The following is a 25,433-nucleotide window of genomic DNA, read 5'->3' on the forward strand; positions in this document are numbered from 1 at the left end:
GCATGAATTAATGAATTCACTTAATATTTTGTACGTTTTCTTCCTCAACTAGCATTGGCATGACCAAAGTTTAATTTAATTAAGGATTTGGTGGTGCTTTGAATTAACAGCAGATGCTAGTACTCATCTCCACCCAGTCATCCTTTTATCGTCTAATGTGTCTCTGAGAATGGCATGTGTTCTCCAGGCAACCCAATCTTTGACAAAGGCAGATATATAGAACATACATAATCATTTCACTATCAAGGTCACTATGTTCCTTTGGTAGGATTTAATACATTGAAACAACTTCATTACCTAACACTTAAGACAGCTATAAAAGCATGAACTTGGTCCCATACCAAATTTAGTTTCACTGAGAAGTGCAGCCCTTATTTTTAGTCACCATTAAATTATGAAATGCGGTTGGTATGTTTACAGTTCCATACTACCTTAATACCCTAGGACATCAACTGAATGAGAATCTCACTATATATAGAATCCTGCTTGTGTTACTAGACATTAATATACTCGTATGAAGGGACATTCTTTCAAAATTACTGCCTATAAGAAATTCTACACATCAATTTTCTTTCTTTCAAATGGCAAAGTAGCTTGCAGCCTCTATTATCTATAGAGGAAATGATTCAGGCCAAATGCCAATTTGAGATAGCCAAGTCCACTTTCAAAAAAGAAAAGCTGGCATATTTTTATAATTGCTCCTAGTGCAAAGATACCTCATATATGATCTAACAATAGACTGGAGAAGATGAAGCTAATTTTTCAGATTTTTAAAGTTCAAGGCTTAAGGGATTGAAAGTAGTGCTGTTTGAGAGGAAGCTTACTATAGACATCTGACTGGCTGTCTGGATCTGATGACCTAGGGAACATAACAGGAAACCCTTACCCAATAAGCATATACAAGGAGCAAGTGGCTTTGATTTCTGACACAAAGCAAATGTGTCCAATTCATGCAAAAAGATATGAACACTTATTGAAGGAATGTAAAGCCCCTTCTTGTTTGTAGGGGAAAATAGAGGATGGGGCTAATACAACTATAGGGGGATTTCTCTGTCATAAAAGAATTATGTTTCCTTTATCCACTGAAGAATTAATTTGGGCACAGAGGAATAGGACCTTTGGAAGCACTGATCCTGAACAAAGAAGAGTTCTACTTTTTCTTCTCTGAACTGCCAATGTACATGATGGAGTGAGGGAGATGGGGGGGCGGGTGGGTGTAGGAATCAAAAGGAATATGAAGACACCCAGATGGAAATGATACTGGTTTGACCTCAATTCAAGAAGAAATGTTTAAAATGGCTAACAGATGCCTCTTGTTAAAGTGTAGCACTGGGGGAGGAGGAGGCTAGAAGAAATTCTGGACAAAGTAGGAAGGAGGTCTTCAGGGTTGGGATTTTTTATTTTTATTTTTTTAAGATTTTATTTATTTGCGAGAGAGAGAATGAGAGACAGAGAACATGAGAGGGAGGAGGGTCAGAGGGAGAAGCAGACTCCCTGCTGAGCAGGGAGCCTGATGTGGGACTCGATCCCGGGACTCCAGGATCATGACCTGAGCCGAAGGCAGTCGCTTAACCAACTGAGCCACCCAGGCGCCCTGGGATTTTTTAGTAACAGCTCTTGTCGTAAGACAAGTAAAGTCACTCAAAAGGTGCCAAGGACAAGAGGAGTGCTTGGTAGTACCCCCAAGTACATTTATTATCATTTAAAAACTAACTGAAGCGACACCTACACAAACTCCCCTAGCATTTTGTATCCAAAGACATCACAAGCCCTTTCTAAATGTTAGCCTTATGATACCTCTGTGAGGTCGGTATCATAATCCTAATTTTTATTCATAAGTGAGCTAAGGCACAAATAGAGCCTGAGTGGCAACAGCAGTCTGGAATTCTGTTCACTGCAACGCACTTCCTCCATTTTGACATAGGCAACTCAAGAGACACTGTGAGGAAATGTCCTTAGAGGGAGTAGCTATAAAGCCCAACAAAATCACAACTCTGGGGAGACAGCACCCTCTCTAAAGGCTCACTGATGGAGTCTAGGAGATGCCTTTGGCGTAAGAGTACTAATGAGTGCAGGCCTTTTAGAAAAAGGACACCAAATCACCCATGATTACAGGAAAAAGGCAGAAGATACAGTCTTCTTGTTTTCCCCCACTGTTGACACCAGAACAGTGACAATCTTAACAAATCATATAATCCAAAATCTTAATCTTCACTGGTGCAGTAAGATTCTAAGACCTATATTTTGCTAATGATTTCAATGTTTTGATCAGATACATCTCCACATCCTTGATCCCAGACAATTCTATTTTACCATAACCGAATTATCTGTATAAAATGTAATGCCAGGATCTGAAGCAAACAATGCTTATGGTCAGCATACATTGGTTCTATATATTTTGAGAAACACTTAAGTACACAAAGGAAGCATACAATGTTAAAGAGATGGCGTGAACAATATTGGCGGCTTGTCTAATGGAAAATCCAGTGTCCTTTCAGGAAACTGAAGATACTCAAAAGTTGCTCCCCAATTTCTATTAACAACCCTCTAAAAATGAACATTTTCATTTGATACAAATATACAAATTTAAAATAAGTGTGCAGTTCAGAATGGCCTACTATTGTCAGATTGCTTATGTGCCAGAAAATATACAGTCAATAAAAAAATACCAGAGAGGTGGGGACAAAAGGCTCTCTGGATCTGAACAGCAAAAATGAATTTCACTTCAACAGGTAGCGATTCGTGGAGAAAGTGACGTCCTTGGAAACCAGTAGAACTAAAAGATGGCAGGTCACAAATCTGGTGATGGGGGATAAGATGTATAGTAAGGCCCATTTTCCTGTGGAAGAAAAAAAAGACAAGAACATTAAGTAATAAAACCAATTTAAATAGGAATGTGAAAGAAAAGGATTTATAGTCAATGATATTGTGTATGTATCGTGTATTCCATTCTACTACCATATTTTTTTAGGTTTTCCTAATCTACATTAAATTGTGATAAAGTATGAAGGGCAAATCTAATTCTTAATGCTATGAAATAAAGTTTTTTATATTAGTCTCATACTGTGCAAAAGACTGCCAAGCAATCTATTTTCTCTATTTCTGGAAACAATCTTAGAACTTTGAAGAACTGTTGCCAGGCAAATTTGTATACTCTCTTCTTTGACTATATTTTGTTATCTGTAAGAATGCTCACTAGCAGCCTTTCTGAAATGGTCTCCATAACATTTTGATATAGAGAGATAAAAATTATCTTCTAATTACCTTCAAAGGTTCCTTTCATTCCCATAAAACTTATGTCACTGTTCTAAGTCACACAAGACCCAGAAAATAGCCCACTGAAACCAGCCAACAATGACACATCATGCCCTGTCATACCTACTATGTGCAAGGCACAACTGAACAGGACAATAAATTAACCAATTCCATACTCATTTCCTTTTCGGATTATATTTTTCATTTTCCTAGCAAAGGCAAATATTTCCTTACAAGATAATATCCAACCACCTACAGGATCTCCACCTCAATCCTAGTGTGTCACAAACTGAACATACCACCTGTCTCTTCTCTCCCACCCGCTCAACACCCTTACCCCCAATGCTCATCCTCCAAACTGCCTCTCTGGGGTGGCAGCAATACCATCCACCAAGTCTCCTACAGCAGAAACTTTGGTAGTCACCTTAGGCATCCTTCCTCTTTCATCTCCCCTAATGGTTTACTCAGTCACCAAATGCTGTGGATTTTTTTTCCTAAAATGTCTACTTCTAAATCTAAGATCTTCAAGTCATTGCCATTATCACTATTGCTGCCCTAGCTCTAGTCTCATTTCTCCTCCGACTTTCTGATAGCCTCTTACTTGTCTACCTGCCTAGACTGTTAACCTCTCTAGTCACTTTCTACGCTGTTTCTTTTGCCATCATTCTAAACAGAAATATAATGGTAGGTCTCCCTTGCGGAATATTCCCCATAGACCACAAAGCCAAAGTGCTGCAAGTAACACGTAAGGCTCTAAGTATCCAGTGACCTGCCCTCTGCCGGCCCTTCCCATATCATCTCCTGACACCTTCTTTGTTTCTTCCCTGTTTTTATTTCTCTCTTTGGCCTTTATATACAGACGGCCTAATATCTCAATTTTAGAAAGCTCTAGTACAGGCACAGAGAGATGATCCAATCACCCAAGAGTTAGATGTATAGGTTTGTTTTTTTTTTTAGAGATTTTATTTTATTTGAGAGAGTGCACGTGAGTGCACAGGTTGGGGGGGGGCAAAGGGGGAGGGAGAAGCAGGCTCTTCCCTGAGCAGAGAGGCCAACACACGGCTGGATTCTAGGACCCTGAGATCACGAACTAAGCCCAAGGCGGAGGCTTAACCAACTGAGCCACCCAGGCGCCTCGAGATTATAGGTTATTTTATTAAATTTTGATTAATCACATCACTTGACATACAAAATATAAGAAAAACCTAAAACAAGCACACAAATAAAAAGTTTGAGTGTGGTGTTGATACTTAATGAAAGTCGGCTTTATAGGCCCTTAAGTATATAGAAAATGTGCTGGCTTAAAAACCAGCCATTTGGGTTTTCTAACCAATGCAATCCAACTTGTATATTATACCCTAGAAAATAAATTATAAATCCAGACACTAGCTTTGAATTATCATTCAAAATTTTTGATCACAAAATGTCTTTTAGTGTCTTTCATTTCCTGCTATCCATTTTTTTTAATTATTAAGAAGAGAGATGTATACTTCAAAAGAGTAACAGTAAGGCCATTTTCTACTCCGGCAATCTACAATAAACACAAATTGATGTTCTTCCCCCCCCCAATATATTCAATAATCTTTGTATCTATGATTCAGCTTCTTCAATTACAAATCCTCTCTGTTCTAAAGCCAAGCATGAAATTTTATTAGCCATTAGAACACATTAAATACTTTGCTCTTCACATAAAGGAAGACAGAAATTATTGCTGAAGTTAAAGAAATGGTACAGAAAAAATGTCTTGCAGAGTATTTATTTTAGTGTATACATGCTGTACAATAATTAGGGAACAACAATTCATTTCAAACTGAATATAACCTTCAAATATATTCCCTGATTCATGCATAAAGATACGTAATCAGCAACAGTTAGATAAGGAGACTGATGATCTTTTGGCCATGCATGTTACTTTTTTTTTTTTTAACTACTAAAGTGGTAGCATGAATAAACAAATGGGGGATGGAGCTTTAATGAAATTCAAGAGTAGTCCTTTATCAGTGTTTAAATAATATATTCATAAATGCATCTATAAGTAATAATACTAATACTACTGGTTGATACTCTTAAAAACATTATATAAACTTTTAGCAAAATGAAACCTTTAGTAGGGTAAAGGCTACTAAGACAGCCCACCGTTTTGAATTCATGCTGAAAATGTCACACACCAACACATTCTTCTGACTCTACTTATGTAGATAAAAAGTTAATCAATTTTAAGAAAATCAGGCAGAGGTGGTAGAAAATGGACAATATAAGCAAGGATTGGCTTCAAACCAACAGCAGGAAAATCTCCCATTGAAAAGTTTACTGGGGAAAAAAGTCCTCTCTTAGGACAAAGTGTTTTCCTAGTTACTGTAGGAAAAGAATGTTAAATGATACTATCAAGTTTACTAAAACCTGCTAATGGCATTCATATCATCTTCTAATCAAAGCATGTTGTGCTCATCAGCAGTGTCCTATAGAACAGCTAAGATACTGCACCAGGTGAGGGAGAACTCCTGGTACTTCTTACCCTGGCATCATATTCAAGGACAAAAGGAGGAAAGTCAATCTGTTCTGGTGATATGGCAGAGAATAGCTGGTGGAGGCTGTCCACATGGTGGATTTTGTCCTTCAGTCCTGAGACAGAAAAGGTGGTAAAAAACCAAGTTGATACCTGATTAATAGAAGAGAAAAACAATTTCAGCCAGTGGCCAAAGTTAGAAATATAAACATGATTTTGAAAATTTATACTAGGTAGAAACTATATTTCAAAATTGAAACTGATGTCAGAAAAAGCTTATAATAAGTAATGTTTTTCAAAGTGTGGGTTGTAGTTCATCAGTGAATTATGCAATCAGTTTAATGGATTATGAAGAGCAGTAAAAACAACAATAAAAAGGAACCACACTAGAGTAACAATTACTGGGGAAGCTAGTAAGGGTGGGCGAAGTGTTTCATGAAGCTTGTGTTTCTGTTTAGGTGTCTGTATGCTCCTACACGTGTAGTACATTGTCATGTAATAGATGCTTCTTACTGTGGGTTGTGGGCAAAATCCCCTGCATTATTTGGTAGAATAATTGTTTCATTGCTACTCTGAAAATGATTAACATCTCCAAATTCACAAACTCTTTTCATTTTTTCAAATGAGACTAAAAGAAAAGTTTGCCAATATTTGATACATTTATTTTTCAGCTGACATTTGGCATGTGGTCTCTTTCTTAACCAGTCAAAGCAAATCCTCTGTGGCTGTGGAGCCACCTTTGCTCATTTCACTTTACAACATGCAATCCCTCTATAAAAGCTAGTCTGCAAAATTTGTTGGCTCCAAAAAAAGAAAAAAAAATTCTTAATAGCAAACAACACTGACATAAACTAGGCAACAGCTAGAACTCACAAATTAGCGTTCATCCATCTAAACTGCCAATCTAATTAGTCATGTTTACCAGTGGCTTACACAACCGTTCTATGAGGTAGATACAATACTATCGCTATCCCCATTTTATTTACAGAAGGAAACACGTGCATATGGACACAGGCACTGGAATAGTGCATTACAAATGTATAACTGGGTATGTTATACATACACGACACTCTGGGCATCTGCCACTGATGCCAATCTTATCACATTTTCCAGGGGCTGTTCCAAACCTTTCACATATTCCATGCCCCTAATATGACATGCTTCCTTTGTACCTCTTTATGAGAAAAGGCATGAAAAGAACAGAGACAACACTGCACTAACTTATCAAGATCCTGTCCAAATCTGCACTTGGTAGAGACTCATTTCCAGCATTATTTGTCCCTTACATTAAGCTCCAGATTATCTCTTCTACTGAGTTCATAATACCTGAAATTTCCATTGCATTTGGAGCACTTATTCCTTCTTCCTAGTATTTCAGCTTCTTATGTCCATTTCTATAATTTCCCTAGGAGTTGGCAGACAATCATAGAATAATAGTCTAAAGTTTTATAAGATACAGACAGAACCATCATTTTCAAAGTATTTGATAAAGAATGAGTAAATAAATGTATCTACAATGATTTTTATAGCCTGAGTCACTATTCTATTTTGGCTATACTACCAATGACTGGCATAAGGCCTAAAATATTAACATTACCCTCTGCATCCTCTCCCCTCCCCTCTTATCAAGTTTATTTGGAGGGGGGTGATGGAGGGGAGGGGAGGAACCTGACGTTGCTAGAACCGGGCAGGTTAATTTAAATCAAATTATACAGTCACTTACTTACATACCCTGAATCAGTTTTTGACATCAGTTTCTTGAAAGCACACACGTTATATACCTAATTAATATAAACTTCTGCAAACTAGATTAGTGACACTTCCAGATTAGGGCTCTACAACCAGCCACAGAGGCAGCTAATAAACCAGTAAGAGCTATGGAGAGGTCACAGAGATTTTGCAGATTCCAGAAAGAACTTAAGGAAATAGGAAGATTGTAGCATCTGAACAGAGAAGCACCCGAAGGCCATGTTAAGAGATTAAACATGTGTGCAAGGAGTTAAACATCTACTGGTCACCTGCGTACTAAGCACTGAGTTGTAGGTGATACAGGATAACAATGATAGCGCCATTCTTCTCAAGGGGGCTTGGATTCTAGTACAGGAGTGAGATTATAAGCATAAGCATAACAACTACCTAAGGCAAAATGTACTAAATGCAATGAATGGCTCACAGAAACATGTGAATACCTATATATGCAAGGAGCCCCTGCCACGTGGAAAAAGGGAGAAAAATACAGTAAGGGCCTAAGCAGAAAACTCTTGTGCCTTTGTTCTCTTGCCTCAGAAGCTTTTTACATGCTGCTTTTCTATGCCTGGCAATTGTTCTTCAGAGCTCAGATCAAAATTCACCCCAGTTAGGAGGCCTTCTTTGACCACCCTCCACCCAAAACTAGAAAGGAGCTTCTAAATGTTCCAACAAACACTTTGTTTACTCATGTTATTGCATAATTAGCATTCTGTATTGTATTATCTGATTCTCTAAATAGAATGTCTTATTCAATACCATATTCATATGTGCGTAATTAATGCCCAACAAAAAAAGTAAGGAATTTAATGTGTTGGAAGAATTAACAAGTGGAGGAGTGAGAGTTTCTGAGTGTATTATTTTACTACTGTTTAGGAATGGTTTACTATTTCTTCATTCTACAATAAAAATACATTGCACTTCAATCTGCACCTCGGTTTTTTTCTCTCTAAAATGAGCAAGTTAGACTTACATGATCTTTAAGGTCCCTCTTAGTTTTACAGTTCTAGGCAAGGACTCCTGCATATGCCACACCAAATGACATGGTGGGGTGGCGGTGGTAAACTCAAAGAGAAGGCTGGGTTGGGGAAACTAGGCAGTGACCTCAGGCATACAATCTGAGAAAGAGAAACACATTTCTCTATCCCATTTTCTGCCATTACCTCCTTCACATCCTCCAGGTATTGGGAAGAGAAAATTACTCAAAGTAGACAGAAGGAGAAACCCAGTTAGAAATTTTCTGTTCAGGGACACTCAAGAGCACTGTCTTTGCTTTTTAAAATTTTAGTTTTAGGGCGCCTGGGTGGCTCAGTTGGTTAAGCGACTGCCTTCGGCTCAGGTCATGATCCTGGAGTCCCGGGATCGAGTCCCGCATCGGGCTCCCTGCTCAGCAGGGAGTCCGCTTCTCCCTCTGACCCTCCCCCCTCTCATGCTCTATCTCATTCTCTCTCAAATAAATAAATAAAATGTTAAAAAAAAATTTTTAGTTTTATATAGCTTAGCTTTTAATTTTCAATTATTTGTAAGTCACAAATGTACATTTACGTAAACTTGCATTACTTAGTATCTACTATTTTAATGAGCTGATGAAAATTTAAACTTTGAAAACGGACTGCTGTGATATTTTGTGAATGCTGCAAATTCTTTCACCCAATTACTCACAAACGCAAAGCCAAGAGCATAGGATCACAAAACAATATAAACTAGGAAAAGACTGTTCACACACATGTGCACTAAAATAATCTACTGGAGCCAGAATCAAGAGTGGGTTTAACTTGTTAGTTTGCCTTGTATTAGTAAACTTCAAAGAAGTAGTGATTTCTATGAGCAGTCAATTTATTACCACTTTGGGTGGAGTGCCCTGGAAAAGATCTGAGGAGTACTGAAATCAGAACAGTGTGATTCGATTGTTTTATTATCCTTTGATTTCATCTCATTATTTTATAATTACAAACACCCCATTTAGAGTTTTTGACTTAGTATAAAATAACGGTGGATTTCGTTACACATGGTTTTACTCTCTCAATCCTCCCTCATTTTCCCCATCCCAAAATGTTATGAAGAGGTAACAGAGCACTTTTCACTTTATACATCTGGTCTTCAGCCTCTGCCCAGCCTGCCACTGACTCCTATCTGAAGCAATTCCAATGTGTGACAGCCAAGGCTAGTGGCTCTAACACTGAAATTTCTGGTAATGTGCTTCCATCAATGTCGCAGGGTGGATAACTATTTAGACTCTCTACTGTGGAGGAGGAGGGATTCAAGTCATATCTTAGCAAACAGTGGCTACACAGTTTTGTAAGTCTGGTACAAAGGAACACTATTCTGATAAATCTGAATTTGTAGCAGAAGTAAAGAAAATTACGAAAATGTTCAAATATGTTAAAAGAATTTTTTTACAGTGAACACCAGTATAGCCACCACTCAATCATTCACGTTTTCCTTAACACATATCTACCCATCCCTCTGTCCATCTGCTGATCCATCTTACTTTTTTGCTGCATTTCCAAGTAAATTGCAGACGTCAGTAAGCTGTCCCCAAATACAGCATTCATATCTCTAACTAGAGTTCAAAGTTTGTTTAGTTTCTTTGCTATAAAATTTACATTTGATGAAGCGCACAGATTTTAAATGTCCTTTGCTCTTTAGGCAAATACATACTATATATATTAAACTCCTACTCAGGTATAAAACACTTTCGTCACCCCAGAAAGTTCCCTCATGCTCCTCTTCCCTTATGGCCCTCTCCACAGAGGCAAACGACATTTTGATTTTTTTCTACCATGGATTAGTTTTGTCTGCTCTAGGATTTCATATAAATGGAATCATAAAGCATAATTTTTATATAAGCGTTCTTTCACTCAGCTTAATGTTTTTAAGATTCTTGTGTGTGGTTTTGTATGTCAGTAGTGTGTTTTCTTTCATTGCCAAGAAACACTCTATTATGAGAACATGCTAGAGCTTAATTATTCATAATTCTATTGATGGGCACCTGGGCTGTGTCCAGTTTTTGGCTGCTCTGACTAAAGCTGCTATGAACATTCTTATACAAGTCTTTTTTGGCACATATATTTTCATTTCATTTGGGTAAATACTTAGCAGTGGCACTGATGTGTCATTGATGAGGTATATATTTAGTTTATAAGAGATTTTCATAACTGTTTTCAAAGTAGTTGCCCAATTCCCAATTCCTACTTATGATGTAGGAGAATTCCAGTTGCTTCATGTACATCACTGGCGATATTTGGCACTGCCAGTCTTTTAAATTTTGGCTATTCTGGTGGCACTGTAGTGGTCTCTCACTGCAGTTTTTTTTAAAAAATGTATCTTTTAAGTAAGATATAACTGACACACACTAAGCTGCACATAACTGAAGTATACAATTTGTTAAGTTTTGATATATGTATACACCCATGAAGCCATCATAATCAAGAAAAAGAACATAGCCATCACTCCCAAAGGTTCTCAGGGTCCTTTGTAATGCCTCCCTCCCACCCCATCTCCCTGTCCACAGGTAATCACTGCTCTACTTCCTGTAATTACACATTAGTTTGTATGCCCTAGAATTTTATATGTAATCATACAGCTGTTACACTTGTGTGGCTTCTTTTACTCAGCATAATTATTCTGAGATTCATTTGTGTTGCTGCATGTATCAAGAGTTCATTCTTTTTTATTACTGAGTAGTATTCTATTGTATGGATATATCACAGTTTGGTTATCAATTCTCCCAGTGATGGGCATGCAGGTTATTTCCAGTTTTTGGCTATAACAAATAAAGGGGCTATAAGCATTTGTGTACAAGTCTTTGTATGGATAGGTTTTCATTTGTCTCAGGTAAATACTAGGAGTGGAATGGCTGGATCACATGGTAGGTATACAGTTAATCCTTTAAATAAACTGCTTTAAATTCTTTAAAGAAACTGCCAAAGTTTCTGTAACATTTTATATTCAGATAAGCACTGAAGGGGAATACCAGTTCTTCCACATTCTCACCAATATTTGGTAGAGGCAGTCTTTTAGCCATTCTAACAGGAATGCAATGATATCTCATTTTGATTTAATTTACTAAATTTCCTAATGACTAATTGGGTTAAACATCTTTTCATGTGCTTTCATGTGCTTTTCTGACATTTATATATTTTCTTTGGGGAAATGTTTGCACAAATCTTCTGCCCATTTCTAAACTGAGTTGTTTCCTTATTAGTGATTTTTGAGATTTATTTACTCTAAAGAGAAATCCTTTATCAGATAAATGCTCTATTTAAAAAGATTCTCTCTCAGGCTGTGGCTTGTCTTTTTACTCTCTTAACTATCTTTAAAAAGGCAGAAGGTTTTAATTTTGATTAAGTCCAATTTCTTTTATGGATTGTGCTTTGGTGTTATATCTAAGAAATCTTTGCTTTGCTCAAGGTCACAAAGCTTTCTCTATTTTCTTTTTAGAAGTTTAATAGTTTTACATTTTACAGTTTAGGTCTTTGATCCATTTCCAGCTAATTTCTGTATGTGATGCAAGACACGGATCACAATTCATTTTTTTTTTTTTGCACATGGGTATCTAATTGTTCCAGTATCATTTATTGAACAGACTCTCCTTTTTCCACTGATCTGACTTTGCACTCTTCTCAAACACCAGTTATCTATATACACATGAGTATATTTCGGATTCTCTATTCTGTTCCACTGATCTATATGTCTGTCTTTATGCCAATACCTCACATTGTCTTGAGTACCGTAGCTTTAGAATAAGCTTTGAAAGCAGGGAGTGTCAGTCCTCCAACTTTGGTTTTCTTTTAAAATAGTTTTGGCTATTTAAATTCTTTGCATTTTTATTGGTCCATTTCTACAAAAAAAGCTTGCTGAATTTTTGGTTGGTGTTGAATCAACATATTTAGCAAGCACTAATAATTTCACAACATTAAGTCTTCTAGTCCACAAATACAGTGTATGTCTTCCTTTACTTAGGTCTCCTTTAATTTCTCTCATGAATGTTTTGCAGTGTATATAACTTGTATAGGGCACAGGTCTTTCACATCTTTTGTCATAGTTATCCTTAAATATTTAATATATTTTGATGCTAGTGTAAATAATATTACTTTTTAAATTTCAATTGGATTGTTTGTTGGTAATATATACAACTGATTTTTAAATTTTGATCTTAAACCCTGAAACCTTGATAAAACTTACTCATTAATTCTACTAGTTTTGCTGAGGATACCATAGAGTTTTCTACATAGATGCTCATGTCATCTGTGAATAAAGACAGTATTATTTACTCCCCTCTAAATCTAGAGGCATTTTATTTCTTTTTCTTGCCATATTACACTGGTTAGAACCTCTGGTACAATACTGAATAGAAGTGTGGAGAGCAGACATTCTTGCAAAGACATGCTAAAAACCAAGCTCATCCTTCTGTTTATCTCCATTAAAGAAAAAATTTCAGTAGCTACTGGTAGAACAAAATATAAATGGATGATGAGATGCGGGGAAATAGTCAAGCAGTATCTTTAAGTGCTACAGAAAGAAAAAATTAGCCACCCACTGAGCATAACAAAATAGTGGAAAAGTTGATAATAGACATTATCTGATGAGACCATGTAGTCAGAACTTAACAGAGCAGGAAAAGTCCTTCATTTAATGGACTGTTCCAACACTGTATTTTTTTTTTTTTTTTTTTTTAAGCCTGGCCAAACAGTGTTCTCATAAGCATTTAATTAGCACTTACTAAGCTATTCTAACACTGAGGGACCAAAAGTAAATTTGCAACTTTTATAAGAAATACTTAAAATATTTCATGCAAATTTTAAAGATAGTATTTAGATGAGAAATTCAGCAATTTCATAAACAATGAGAAATCCCAAAGTGAAAACCATTCTCTCAATGAAATCTTCACTCATTATTAATTATGAAGTGTAATGAGGACTTTTCACTACTTATCTTAGTTAATTTCTCCACAGTGCTTTCAAATAATGACTACTTCTACAGTCTTTGATGCTTTTCCTGTCCACTGGCTCCCAGAGCATTAGTCAGTTTTGGCTCTCCTGCTGATTTTTAGATTACTTCTCCTTGATCTCCTTCCTTGATCCCAGGGCTCTGTCTTTAGCTGTCCTCTTTGTGACTTACTTCATTAACATATTTAAAGAGTTAAAGCTCTATTTACTTGATGGGGACTCTCAAATTTATATCCCAATCCATGATCCCCTTTATCTGATGACACCTGGGAGTCATGGATGACATAGTCCTTTCTCTCAACCCTACTCATCTAATAACTAACTAAATCCTGGGCTTTATGCTGAAATAAGTCCTTTTTTTCTCCAAACCCCACTGATATAATCAGGCTTTGCTGTTGTTTGCCTAGACCCAAAGTTGACCAACTTTTGCAAAAGACCCTGTAGTAAATATTTTAGGCTTCTTATGTTAACTTTATAAGAAAATGTCATGAGGCAGGCCTGAAGGAACAGTGCTACATACACTGGAGGCAGGACAATATGGACACTGACTAGGAGGGAGCTGTGTCCTTTCAGATAAAAGGTGGTGGTGGCATGAACTAGAGGCAGTGGGACTAATAGCACTGGCATAGACTGGGACAACAGCAAGCACACAGAACTGATGTAATATGAAGTTTCCCTGGTTCCTGGCTTAGGCACCTAACAGGCAGTGGTCCCATTTACTAAGATAGGAGATATAAACAGAAGTCCGGGAGTGAGTCAGGGAGGAGGGCATGAGCAGTTCTGATTTTAAAATGCTGAACTTCAGGGGCCTGTAAGACCTCTAAGTGAAGTATCTAATCAATAGCTCAACATGCATGTTTAAGCAGAGGAATGATGATGATCATGTTGACAGTGGTAACACTTACTGAGCTTTTATTATAGGTCAGGTAATGTTTTAAGCATTTTACACAAATTAACTACTAATTTCATCCTTCCAATAACCTTAGAAGGTGGGCACTATTATTATCCCTATTTTATAGAAGATGAAATTAACACACAGAGAGGTTCTATAACTTGCCTGAGAAGATAAACTGGTAGTTGGTAGAGCTGGGATTAGTAATTCATTCCCTGAGTCTTGGGCCCATGCTTTAAACATTAGGCTGCACTGCTTCCCCTGACATGTATTTGGGACTTGCATATAATTTCGAGGGTTGTTGAAGACACAGGAATGAAAGAAGGTACAGAATGAAAGAAAAGGATGAGGGCTTGGGAAAACTTTCAAAGGATGAGCAGAGAGAGGGCACAGCACAGGGGACTGAGAGGGAGCAGTTAGAAGTGGGAGAGAATTCAGCAAGGTAAGTTTCAAGGAAGCCAAGACAAAGTGTTTCAAGGAGAAGGGACCATCTGTGATTAAGGCTGCAGGGAAAACAGGATAAAGTTGACCAGTGGTTTTGCTGTGAGTAGCTTTAGCTGTCAGAGTGGGATTTGAACCAGATGGGAGTAATTTAAGGTGTATAAAAAATGGACACAATGAACATAGAATGTAGATCACACTAAAAAACTTTGGTTGTTAAAGGGAAGAGAGGTAAATGGAGGCTTTGGCATGTATAAAGTTGATGAGTTAGATCCAGAAAAATGGAGAGGAGAAAGATAAAAATTGCTGAAGAGAAAGTCCTGAGGAAATGGAAATACATTGTGTAGTTGTGAGTGGAGGCTCTATAATTAAAATGTTTAGATTCAAATCCAGACTGCTACTTATTAGTTGCTAACCTTGGAAAAGTTATTTAATCTCTCGAAGCACCAATTTCTTCACCTGCAAAATGGGCATAATACTACTATCTCCTTCATAGATATAAGGCTTAAATAAGACAATGCATGGGAAAAGCTGGAATATAGTAAGTGCTTAGAAAACATTAGCTATTATTACAATGGGATCTGGACCACAGGTAGAGGGGCTGCTCTTCATTAAGAAGAAACACATTTTTTATGACAGAAAAGGAGGCAATGATAGGAACTGATGGCAGGTAAGTGTGGGGTGGGAGGGAGAAGACAGGCAGCTTTTTACTGATGTTTTCAATGTTCTTGGTTAAGAACAAGACCGGGCCAACCACTGGAATGAGGAGCTGCTAGTAGGACAAGGCTTGAGGAGAACAGAGAGCCTCGCTGGGACATTGTCCAGCGAAATACCAGGGGCCCCTTAGCAGTGAAAGCTCCATAAGTCTGCTTAGAAGCCCAAAATCACATGGATCTAAGACTTCTCCATCCGTGCCCAGCAACCCAGATAAAGGAGTGAAGAAAGCAGAGAGTGATGAAATTATGATCAGGTTTTGATGGGCAAGTGTGATGAAAGAGTAAGAGATCGTAAGTTATTTTAGGCATTAATAGCAGTGACTGAAGTGATAGAACGTGGGTTTTAGGCTATATAGGGAAGGAAATTAAGACCAAAAAAAAAAAAAAAAGAGATGATATTTTCAGAAAAAGCAAAAGGACCAAAGGAGTACATGTTTTGATGAAGTCAAAATGTAGGATTAGATATTAGGGATATTAAAAGAGCAAGATAGCTATATTCTAGCTCTCACAAATCTTGCAGGCTAGCCTAAGGTAGAAAATTAAACAAGTAATTAGAATTAAAAACATCACAATGATAGAGACTAAAATCTTAAGGGGGTACAATGCCAGAGTACCTACTGGTTGCAGAATTGGTCAGAGAAGGTTTTCTATGGAAAGTAATTGTTAAACAGAGATCTGAAGGACAAAGAGAAGTTAGCCACGAGCAGAGGAAGTAAAGTATATTCTGTATTAAGAGCATGAGCAAAGTCCAAACAAACACAGAGCATGAAGAGGCAAGGACCGAGAGGCTTATAAGAGTTGCCTACAAAAATACTGGAGTTTACATGGGACCAAAACATTAGGATCACAACTCATTATCACTTAAAAGGAACAGTAAACAAAGAAATCAGCAGGCACAGTGCTGACAGTAAGAATCAAGATCTTGATATATAGCTTAATATGCTGGCATGCAGTGCACTTAAATTCAAGATTTAGCTAAAAAGAAACACACTGTACCTTTGAACGAAATGTTGGATGAACGAAATAAACAGCCTTCAAATTCCTCTTGTATCTGATTTGAAATAAAAACAAGCGTCAGTATGTCATGCTATGGACAATTAACTCTTTGCTAGAGTACAGAAATATATTCACAAAGAAAAAAATTTAAAAATTGCTCTAGTTCACTTATTGAATTTTAGGTGAAATGTCAAAAAATTATTTGTTTTATAGAAGATATTATTTCTCTTGGCTGTGACAGAGCCACCTACAGGTAGAACAAAGTAAATTCATATTTAACAAACATTGTGTACCATTTTTTTATATTGCACTAGAATCTCTGGGACCAGGTTATGAATTAACACACTCATGGGTCAGTGGGTCAAATGAAATAATATTTATAAACTTATTTTGAATAAGAATAACACATCTTATTAATAGAAGGTGGTATTTTTGTTATTTTATATACAAAGATTGGTAATGATCCCAACCCTTTTTCAAGATGTTTAAAAGCAGGACAAAGTTTACATATGAATTAACTTAGATGCAAAATACTCTGGAGTTAAAGAGGGCCACCTCATATTAAAATATCTATATATGATAAAATTCTATGTTATATGAAATATGTTTCTGCAGAATATGCAGCAATGTTTGTTTACTGATTAATTTTAGGAAAGAAAGAAGCTCTCTCCCCTCTTAATAATTTGCAAAAATAACTAACTTGACATCAACAACATCATAGAGTTTCTTCAGGAAGTCAGAGTCCAGGTGATTGTATTCGCTGGTCAGTGTGTGAAAATATACTAATACATATTCCTTCACAGCAATGTGATCCATTACATGGATAAAATATAAGAGAGCCTAGAAAAAAAAGAGAAGTAAAAGTAAGATTATCTTGCACAGTGGTCTATTTCACAGAAGCCAAGAGCGAGGCAAAACCCAGAAGATTAGTCTAATCGATGCCCCTGGCACTGCAGATGGACATCTCAGACTAATGAGTAGTATCAATTTTCTTTAAAAGAGCTTCAGGAAAGTGAACCATGCCAGTGTATAGTAATTCTCAGAAATGCTACAGTAGGATCCCTTTTTGCCTTATTCTAAGTGGTGGGGGAAAACAATCAGTCTCTGTCCTCTCAAAAAACTCTTCATATACTCAAAAGAGTTCTTCAGTCAGCTGCCAGGTTTTCCCTCTCTAGGATAACGATATCAATATCATTAGAAGTACAATTTGTAGACTTCTGAACTTTCTTGAGGTTTCTGCTTGAACTCAATGAAAATCTTTGCAGTCTCTACTGGGATACAGACTTAGGGCTCTCACATAACCAAGAATTACTATACGAGGACATCACGAGTGATGCCTCCCACCCATGGCTCACTTTGAGGACTAATTTTCTTGGCATCTTTAATGTTGACCTGAATGAGAAAAATGAGAACAAGTTTAGTCAGTGGATGGCAATGGACTAGCATTTCTAAGGCTCTGAAAGACTCAAATTTAATGTGACCCAGATCACATTTGAGAAATATTAGAGAAATATTCCATCACAGGAAAGATGAAATTTAAGAGAAACATTAAACACAAAGCAGAGATACAATAAGGGCAGGGCCAGGATGACCCAGTGGTGTACTATAAACAATGACATAGAGGAAGCTAAGAGTTAACAACTGAAAGATTATTATCAAACAGGCGATTTCCCAATTCTCCTCAGGAGAGTCCTTGGCATTAACATGAGTGGACTAAGATGGATTCGCATCCAACTGCTACCAGAGCTGACAGAGGAGGGCACTAAAACACAGTATCTTTCCAGTTTGTTGGTTTGGACCTCACAATATATCTCATTGTATTATATGAAATGATACATCATGGATATCCAAAACACCAAGCAAGTGCACACCAAAATCAAATGCAGAGATTTATGTTTTTATTTGTATCAATCACATTATTAATGATGAGAATGAATGTCATACTGATTGTTAATAACACAAAACAAATGACTACAAGTAGAAACTTACCAATGATATCATTTGCATCAGTTGAGTTTTTCCTGTGTGTGTGTGTATTTTTATTATTATTTCTGGTTTTACCAGAATGCTTTTGGTCCTCTTTATATCTACCCTCCACTCCCTCTCCAGGACAATTAAGATACTCATTTTCAGCTTTAAATTCCCCAGCTTTAACTTCAATTTTTTTCATTATAAGGAAGTATAGCCACATGACAGAAAAACGTAGAAAACAAATTCTCCCTAAAACCATGAAATCCATTTTAAATTTTAACATTTTGAGTTTTTACCTTTATGCTTAAAACAAAGTAAGTTAAGGTCAGTGTATAGGCAACTTAATATATCACTTTTTCTCCTACTGATATTATAAATATTTCTCTATAGTATTTGCCTTTGGAACCATAATTTTTAAGGGTTACAAAACATTCCATTTGTGGATACACCATAATTACCTGTTAGGAATTTAAGTTCCAATTCTGTACTACAAATGAGCCTGTGGTAACATGCCACGTCCAATGCTTCCACAATTTTTTTTTACCTAAACACCAGTGACCAGGAAACTAAGGGCTTAGCCAGAAGCAATTATCTGCTTTTGTATAACTCTGTTTTATCTTTAAAAATGGGTGCAATTTTTACATTTTTAAGCACATAATTTGTTACTATGGTTAAGAATGATGTATTAGTTAAAAGTGATTCTCCTCTCTTGCAGTCAGTTTCTAATAAAACTGATGTTCTAGAACAATTTACATATTTATCTTTTAGATTCAATGGTCCCTTGCCCAAGTATTCCAACTTGGGCAGTTTCAGGGTCGATAGCTATTTCCATACTCCAGATTATTTCCTTAGTACAAATTCTCAGGAACAGAATTCCTGGGTCAACGGTGTGACCACTTTTATCATTTTAATTCATCTTTGATGACAATGATTATTATTTAAAAGTTCTGGCTAGTTTTGAAGGCAACAAAAGGTATGTCATTCTGATTCACTTTTTTGAGGGGAGATTACTAATCATTTTTAAAAGCAGAATCATTTTCTTGTTTTTTTTCCTTATTTTTTTTTTTTTTGGCCAACAATACCATTTTTTCTTTTATGAATCAGCTATTTCTGTCCTTTGTCTCCAAATGAAGGGATCATGGCATTATGACATCTTGGGTTAACTACAGCTCTGATTTCATCTCTTCAGATAGATATTCAAGAGTTAATTTTTCTTTTTTCAAGAAAAGCAGTATTTGATTGTTAGTACAATTATAACCCAGAGTGATTCCAACCCAAAACTTGCCAGTTGCGTCATATCCGAAACAGAGCAGCTGCATTTTTGGTCACATTATGGCATTCTAGTATTTTTGTTTCTCCTACAGAACAAAACCAAACCCCTAGCTTACTGAAATAGTATGTGCCAACATGCAGAGCCAGGGCCATTCTTCTGCCCAGATACACACAATTCTGCCCCATTTCCTTTTCTAAGTTCTGATTCCAAATTTATATCCTACTAATCATAAAAATCAACATTATGTGTAAAACAGAGCCTTTTTACGGCTTACCTTGTCCATGTCTATTAATGTGACAGGAATGTTTCTTCCAACTACCACCATTACTGTGCGACCACAGTTATCAACACCTGCGAACAGGAAATGTGATCAACGCCCAGAGACTTTATTCCAAGACTGGACTCTAACGTTATAAAAATACTCTACACAAATATAAAAGACTGCATATCAAGAACTTACGTTTTTTAAATTTCATCTTCAGATGTCTTTCACTATGTGGAAAACAATACTTTTTTTTTCTTTAGCTTCATGAGGTTTTGATGACTGCCCTTACTTTTAAGATAAGGCTTCTTACAGGTTTTAAATCAGGGACAGCCAAAGTTAAGGCTGCAGGGTATAAACCTTTTTATAAATAGCTTTCGTTTAAGTTCACTCCAACTTTTAATAACATTAGTGATCCAGGAAAAACTACTTGGAACTCAACTCTGAAAATAAACAAGTACTGTCTGAAAAAGAAATTTAATGCAGAAAAGAATGGAAATCTGAGAACTTTCACCATCTCCATCATATATTTATGTAAGGTTTGAATTTTGTATAGCAAGTGGGTGACATTTTTAAAAGCAGAAAAAAATGTTAAAAAAGGTAAGAAAAAGGACATTAACAAGAAATAAAGTTGGCCAATGTAGAACTACAAGATGAAAATTTGTAGGTTGAGATGTTATTTTTACGATTGTGATGATGAGCAAAAACTATCCCCATTAGTACAAAAACATTTTTTTCATAGATAAAATGAACAAAATCAGAGAAAAATGAAGTTTCTAACAGCATGCTAGGGAGGGTCCTTAATTAGTAAAAGTTGCTATGTCCTTAAGCTCACCTGTTTGGTATAAGGCTTTTAGAGAAGCAATATCAGATAGATCCTCAGATCTTGCTTGACATAACCAGCGATTATAACTAGAGAAATAAAGGACATAATTATTATAGTAACTCCTTGTAAATTAAATTTACAAATGGAATTTGTTTCTATCTTTCCCTAAAGAATGAGATTTTATTGTAATGTGCAAGGAGTTAAGGAGGTCATTATATTATGCAGAATCTCCACTAATGTGTTATTGATAAAATAAATATGAATGAGTTACTGAGTAACTAAGAGAGGAAGGTGTTCATACTAAATGATTTAAAAAAATCCTTTATGATCAAGTGAAGACTACTCATATTAATGGCAAAGATACCAAGTACTCCAATGAACAGTTTTCAATATTATCTTCCTTTACTAAAAAACATGCAAACAGAGAAATCCTAAAGCAAAAGCAGTTATCGAGAAGAGATGTTCACTCATCCAACAATGACTTGGTATTGAGAATCCTACAGTGAACAGACATGGTCAGTGCCCTCAAGGAGTTTACTTTTTATAACAAAAACAGGTAAGTGTTGAACATGTTATGTGGACCACAAGGCAATAGGTAATTTTATGCGGGAAGTCCAGGCTTATTTAATGATTAATCAAGTCAGTTGCACTGATAACGCATATAGCGGATCCTAGGGACTACAGCTTGACTTTAGCTAAGAAGGCATTGAAACTGGAAGAGAGGACGTCTGGGTGGTTCAGTCATTAAGCATCTGCCTTTGGCTCAGGTCATGATCCTAAGGTCCTGGGATCGAGTCCCACATCGGGCTCCCTGCTTGGCGGGAAGCCTGCTTCTCCTTCTCCCACTCCCCCTGCTTGTGTTCCCTTTCTTGCTGTGTCTCTCTCTGTCAAATAAATAAATAAAATTTAAAAAAAATTAAAAAAAAAAAACTGGAAGAGACATTAAAGATCTCAAAGAGGGTAAATGACCTGCAAAAGGTTGAGCTAATCTTAGTTACCAGCCAGTTATTGGTGGAGCTGAATTTGAAGCTGTACTCAGATCTCCAGATTTCTGAAAAGGTCAGTATTTTCTACTATTTCATACCACTTTCTTAGAATTCAAAGGGCCACTTATTTGCAAAAAAAAGCTTTCAAGGCACTGAAATGCATGAAAAGCAACTTTGAAGCATCTAGGTCACATAGGGCAACATACCATAACATAAGGAAAACTAAACCAGGAGAGAGGGAGACTTGGTTTCTAATCCTATCACTTTCTGTGCAACCTTAGTAAATAAAGCTATTTCACCTCTGTGGACCTGTTTCCTCATCTGCTAAGTGGTGTTTATGTAGAACATTTTTCAGCTATAAAGTACAATCACATAGCTAAGGATATTTAATAGGAAGCCTATTACATTTGGATTGTAATGAACATGTGATGATAAAGCCTGCTAGTATCACAGAAATTGTTACTGCCTGTGAAAAAAACACTTGGTATCACATAGTTCCACAGTTTTCCTTTTTAAATTTGGAACCTTGGGGTGCCTGGGTGGCTCAGTCTGTTAAGAGTCCGACTCTTGATTTCAGCTCAGATCATGATCTCAGGGTCTTGAGATCAAGCCCCAAGTTGGGCTCTGTGCTGGGCATGGAGGCTGCTTAGGATTCTCTCTCTCCCCCTTGCCCTCTACCCTTCCCCACTTCTCTAATTAAAAAAAAAAAAAAGGAGGGCGCCTGGGTGGCTCAGTCATTAAGCATCTGCCTTCGGCTTAGGTCATGATCCCAGGGTCCTGGGATCGAGTCCCACATCGGGCTCCCTGCTCAGCAAGAAGCCTGCTTCTCCCTCTCCCATTCCCCCTGCTTGTGTTCCTGCTCTCGCTATTTCTCTCTCTGTCAAATAAATAAATAAAACCTTAAAAAAAAAAAAAAGGAAACTTGCCCACCTATGTAAACTGAAAAGTCAAAGAGAAACAGCTTTAAATTTGATTTAAGACACAATTTGCAAGTCAAGAGAAGACCTATGTTTATGGTAGTTCTCCTTATCCATATGTTGCGTTCCATATTTTTACACAGAGTCAATTCCTTGGTTATTCACACTATATCCCCAATCGTACTGTTTTCTAATTATCTTATGATTCAATCAACTTCACAACAAGACTGAACAGAATGCATCTTAAGTGGCTTATAAGCATCACAGGTCCTAGCACAAATCATGTAACAGGAATTCAGTAAATGTCTGTTAATTTCTATATTCCATTCTTGAATTCACTAGCTCATTTTTCAAGGATGTACTGTGTTCATGCAAGTGCCTGCATCATAGTACGGACTCAAATCTTTGTTTAATGAAATAATAAACATGAGTATTATTCAAGATATTTTGCAGGGCATCTGAGAATAATAAAAGGTCCCTGGCTTCAGAGTTTAAAGTTGAACATATCAGATAGATACATAAAGAATTAACTCTGTGGTAAAACAGAATGAAACAAGCAATCCAGCAGAGGTCTAAATATTCTATCAATATGCTGAGAGGAGGACTGGGAGGGGTAGGGTTGGGAGGGCAGAGTGAGGGGGAGTGGAGTGGAGGCAAGGTCCAGATATTGAGAACTAACTGCTCCTCCTTCTTTGCACCATAAAGATTTGCACAAGGCTTCACCCACTTACGGCCAGTGTTTGTTTCTACTCTTAGACAACAAGATAGGGAATACATCTTATTTGTCTCTATATGTCCAGGCAATCTCTAGGGTTGCTGCTGACGCTGAGTAACAATGTGTTCAATGAACTCTGAAAAAATTTTTTTTCGAACTGAATTCAGGTGCACAAAACAGAATTAACCTTGGTTCAAAACACGCTCATCATGGGTACACACATGGTTTTCTTTAAAAACTAGTTATCTAGGGGCGCCTGGGTGGCTTAGTCAGTTAAGCATCCGACTCCTGATTTCTACTCAGGTCATGATCTCAGGTCGTGAGATTGAGTCGGAATCCCGTTCCACCCTCAGCAGGGAGTCTGCTTGAGATTCTGTCTCTCCCTCTGCCCCTCCCACTGCTCTTGGGCACACTCCCTCCCTCTCTCTAAAATAAATAAATAAATCTGCAAAATGTTTAAAAAACTGGTTACCTAATTAGTTATTTTTATTGAAATAATAAGCATTCTGAAACTTACTGCCCTAAACAAAAGCTAGCACCCTCGCAAAAATCTCTCTCTAATCACGCTGTCATTCCCCTTTAATTCCAGCCCCTGCCCCCATAACCAGTCTCTGGAATTGCCCAATCATCATCTTCTTGCTTTCCTTTTTATATCCTTTTGGTTCATCTGATGTATTCCTAAAATGTTTTTTTGAAAAAGCTTATTATACTGTATGTAATCTTTTGGGTCTTACTTGTTTGACTTACTAGACTGCTAAGATCCATCTATATCATTGTGTGGCAATGTTGTTCCTTCACCTTGACAACTATATGATGTATCTGTACCATATGAAAACTATAGTTTTTTTCATCCACTCTCTTACTGGTGGGCACTTGGACTGTTCCCAGGTTTTTGCTCCTGTGCATAGTGCTATGATCAACTTATTTAACATATTTCCTGGTATATGTGTGCCTGACTTCTTCAAGTGTTGGGTTATAGGTATATTCAGTTTTAGGAGATAAGACCAGACCTCTTTTCCAAAGTGCTGTACCCATTTATACTTCTACAAGCAATGAATATGAGATCCTGTGAATCCATGTCCTCAACACTTAGTATCAGCAGATGTTTTAACTTTTGCTAATCAGGTCTGAAATGGTATCTCATATCTCTGGTCACTAATGATGCTGAGATCCTGTTTATGTTTGATGGACATGTTTCCCTCCTCTGTGAGATGCCTGTTCCTATTCTTTGTTTTCTACAGGGCTATTTGTTCTTTTCTCACTTACTTGTAGGAATTCTTTGTATATTCTTGATAGTAATCATTTGCCAGTTATGTTTACTGTGAATACGCCCATTCTATAATTTCCTTTTCACTTTCTTTAAGATTCATTGCCCCACTTGCCAAAGTTCTTAATTTTAATATAGTCAAAGCTATTTTTTCTTTTATAGTCAATGATTTTTATATCCTGTTTAAGAAACCTGTTCCTTTCTCCAAGGTATAAAAGATACTAGTTTACAACTTCTTCCATGAGTTTTAATTTAAAAAAATAATTAAGTCCTTAATCTATCTAAAATTGACTGTAGTCCATGGTGTGAACTCTGAAATAGCATGAACTCTAAAATGTTTTTAACCTTGATCTGTGATTAACAACTTGAGATCCTAGAATAGATTCTGGTTGGCAAAAGCAACATCCATATGAGCATGTTCAAGGGGAGAAGGCCTATAGCTTACATGAGATTCTTAAAGGCTTTATGATTCAAAAAAGGTATAGTATCATTGCTGAGACAGTGGTGCTGCTCCAGTTCCTAAGGATTGTGATGAATTCCAGGGCAGCAACTCAGGACTGCCATCTTCATCTGTTTCTTCTTTATTCTTATTAAAGTCTCCTCCATTCCCACTATGGATCATGTAAGTTTGATTTGACTATCTAATCAGGTTTTTTTCTTTTAAATAAGTATATGGGAGAAGGGAATAAAAGCAAAAAAATGTTAGCTTTATC

At 36.8% G+C, this 25,433-nt stretch overlaps 1 protein-coding gene across 1 annotated transcript in view; it reads right to left on the reverse strand.

Moving 5' to 3' along the window:
* Positions 1 to 2,369: 2,369 nt before the first annotated feature.
* The window catches only part of GDAP2 (ganglioside induced differentiation associated protein 2), a 62,421-nt gene continuing 39,357 nt past the window's right edge, over positions 2,370 to 25,433 (reverse strand). Inside the window, exons 9-14 of the mRNA XM_021690007.2 lie at positions 20,845 to 20,921; positions 20,022 to 20,098; positions 17,204 to 17,343; positions 16,504 to 16,558; positions 5,771 to 5,914; positions 2,370 to 2,839 (exon numbers count right to left, since the gene is read on the reverse strand). Of these exons, the coding sequence (XP_021545682.1) occupies positions 2,792 to 2,839; positions 5,771 to 5,914; positions 16,504 to 16,558; positions 17,204 to 17,343; positions 20,022 to 20,098; positions 20,845 to 20,921 (541 nt within the window). The 3' untranslated portion in view covers positions 2,370 to 2,791. The remainder of the gene's footprint in view (positions 2,840 to 5,770; positions 5,915 to 16,503; positions 16,559 to 17,203; positions 17,344 to 20,021; positions 20,099 to 20,844; positions 20,922 to 25,433) is intronic.

The sequence above is a fragment of the Neomonachus schauinslandi genome, chromosome 4 (genome assembly GCF_002201575.2).
Source record: "Neomonachus schauinslandi chromosome 4, ASM220157v2, whole genome shotgun sequence".
NCBI classification, from domain to species: Eukaryota; Metazoa; Chordata; class Mammalia; order Carnivora; family Phocidae; genus Neomonachus; species Neomonachus schauinslandi.